This window comes from Cebus imitator, unplaced genomic scaffold (assembly GCF_001604975.1).
Source record: "Cebus imitator isolate Cc_AM_T3 unplaced genomic scaffold, Cebus_imitator-1.0 Scaffold75, whole genome shotgun sequence".
In the NCBI taxonomy this organism is placed as follows: domain Eukaryota; kingdom Metazoa; phylum Chordata; class Mammalia; order Primates; family Cebidae; genus Cebus; species Cebus imitator.
In genome coordinates, this window is record NW_016107390.1 from 5,544,540 (window position 1) to 5,547,034 (window position 2,495).

General features: G+C 54.1%; 1 protein-coding gene across 1 annotated transcript; it reads right to left on the bottom strand.

Moving 5' to 3' along the window:
* Positions 1–987: 987 nt before the first annotated feature.
* Positions 988–2,283, bottom strand: BECN2 (beclin 2). The gene has a single exon (XM_017531968.2). The coding sequence runs from the start codon at positions 2,281–2,283 to the stop codon at positions 988–990; it is 1,296 nt and encodes a 431-aa protein (XP_017387457.1).
* Between the last annotated feature and the right edge of the window lie 212 nt (positions 2,284–2,495).

Here is a 2,495-nt window from a genome sequence, read left to right on the forward strand (position 1 = left end):
TCACTGCTCACTTTAAATCATTAAAGAACATGTAGAAATTTATTGAAAGTTACTCAGGGATGAAGATAAAAGCATAATTTGAGTATTCTTCTCCCCTTTCCCCGAGTCCAATGTTCCATCACATACATCTGTGGCCCGAAATTGTTTTCAAATTAAAAAATTGAAAACCTCCACTTGGCTCCTCGCCATGCCCTCTTTCCTCCCCCCACTTAGTCCTTGCCCTCTGTGTCCTTTCATCCCTTTATGCAGGAGTAATCTTGGCCTCTTATAATTCAAGTTTTTCCTGTCATTTTGAATATTTGGATGGAGATGGGGAGTGGAAGTTACAAGACTTGTTGGGGAAGATTTATCTGATAATATATTTCCAGTACTTTAGAAAAAAAAGTGGTCAGGGCGGTGTGACTCCCTATAATCCCAGCACTTTGGGAGACTGAGGCGGGTGGATCACAAGGTCAAGAGGTCAAGACCAGCCTGGTCAACATGAAGAAACCTCACCTCTACCAAAAATCCAAAAATTAGTGTGGCGTGGTGGGTGCCTGTAGTCCCAGCTACTCAGGAGGCTGAGGCAGGGGAATAGCTTGAACCCAGGAGATGGAGATTGCAGTGAGCCAAGATGGCACCACTGCACTCCAGCCTGGGCGACAGAGAAAGGAACCATCTCAAAAAAAAAAAAAAGAAAAAAAGTGGCTGGGTGGGGTGGCTCACACCTGTAATCCAACACTTTGGAATCTGAGGCCCCCAGATCACCTGAGATCAGGAGTTCAGGAGCAGCCTGGCCAACATGGTGAAACCCCATCTCTACTAAAAATACAAAAATTAGCCAGGGGAGGTGGTGCACACCTGTAATCCCCACTACTTGGGAGGCTGAGGCAGGAGAATCACCTGAACCCGGGAGGTGGAGCTTGCAGTGAGCCAAGATCGTGCCACTGCACTCCAGCCTGGGCAACAGCGCAAGACTCCATCTCAAAAAAAAGAAAAGAAACAAAACTACTTTTGATGATACCTTGAGGCAACCCAGGTGAGACTCCGCTTGAAATTTATGAGCATGAACTTGAGCGCCTTTGTCCACAGCTCCTGCGTGTTCAAATGGGTTCTGATGGAATAGCATTTCCCGAGGCCGCCAGTGTCTTCCGTCAGGCCGTTCTCCACCTGGATCCCGTAGGGCAGACAGAGGCCCGACTCACCCTTCTCAGCCTCTTCCTTGAACTGCTGCATGAGGTCCAGGAAGGCCACCATGGCGCGGTCAAACTTGTTATTGAAGAAAACATCCTGCCCCCCGTGGCAGAACAAGGGCAGCTCCGTGCGGTCATCTGTCAAAGACTTCAGATAGGAATGGCTTCCGCAGGGCATGAGTCGATACCTCCGAAACTCCAGTCCAACTGTATTGGCAAGGGCAAGGAGCAGCAAAGCCGCCTGTCCCCAGGCAGCATTAATCTCTTTCCAGCTCACAGGGACAGTGGGGAGGCAGCCCAACCTGAAGTTATTGATGACGCCCACGGGGCCCTCCGCCCAGATCTCAAATGTGGCATTGAAGCAGTTGATTTCCTCCAGCTGGTCGAGCTGGACCCTGGCATACTGCAGCTGGTTCTCCAGGTGCCCCAGCTGGTCAAGCAGTTCCAGCTGCTGACACTCCAAGGCACTGCAGTCCCTGTAGTCCTGCCTCTCCTGCTGGCCCAGCTCCGCAGCCTCTGCCTGGGCTGCCTCGAGGTCTGCGGCTGTTCTCGCATGGTCGCTATCCACATCCTCCAGCTCCTGGGCCAGCCTGGCCTCCTGCAGCTCCAGGTCCCGCAGCTCCGCCCGCAGAGCCTCCGTCGCCTCCTCGCTGGTCGCCAGCTCCCCGCTCTCCAGGCAGCGCTGGTAGTTCTGACTCTCCGCTTCGGTGAGAGCGAGCTGGAAGTCCAGCTGTTCTAGAAGACTGTCGGTGCACTCTTCACACAGGGGATGGTCCACATCTTCTTGGCCAGAGACGATGTCAAAAATGTCACCAGCTGCCTTCTGGATGCTGCCGAGCGTCCGCATGGCACCAAGCCTCCCCAGCAGGGTGAAGATGCCGGCACTGTGGTTGGACACACAGCCATCCCCTGGAAGGGGTGGGCCGGAGGCACCATCCTGCTGCTCTTCAGCGCCTGTCACCTCCCTGGTGGCGCCGGGCTCCTGGGCGTCTCTGGGCTCAGCCTGCCCGGAGGTGAGCGCCGGGGCTGCAGGGAGGGCCCCGGACTCCGAGGAGCAGCTCAGCTTCAGGGCCTGGTCGCAGCGCTGGCACAGGAAGCGGATGGAAGACATGGCGGAGGGCCTGACTCCCACCTTGAGTCCGTTTCCTCTGGCTCTCTAGTTGTTTATCATTTTATACCTTTCAGGTCTTTCTAGAAGAGTGATCCTTTTAAAATGCAGATGTCATCTTGTCACTCTCCTGCAGAAAACCCTGCATGGGACCCTCCGTCGGTACCTGCAGACCTCATTCGGCCCCTTACAGAACAGGGATTATTTCCAAAAGG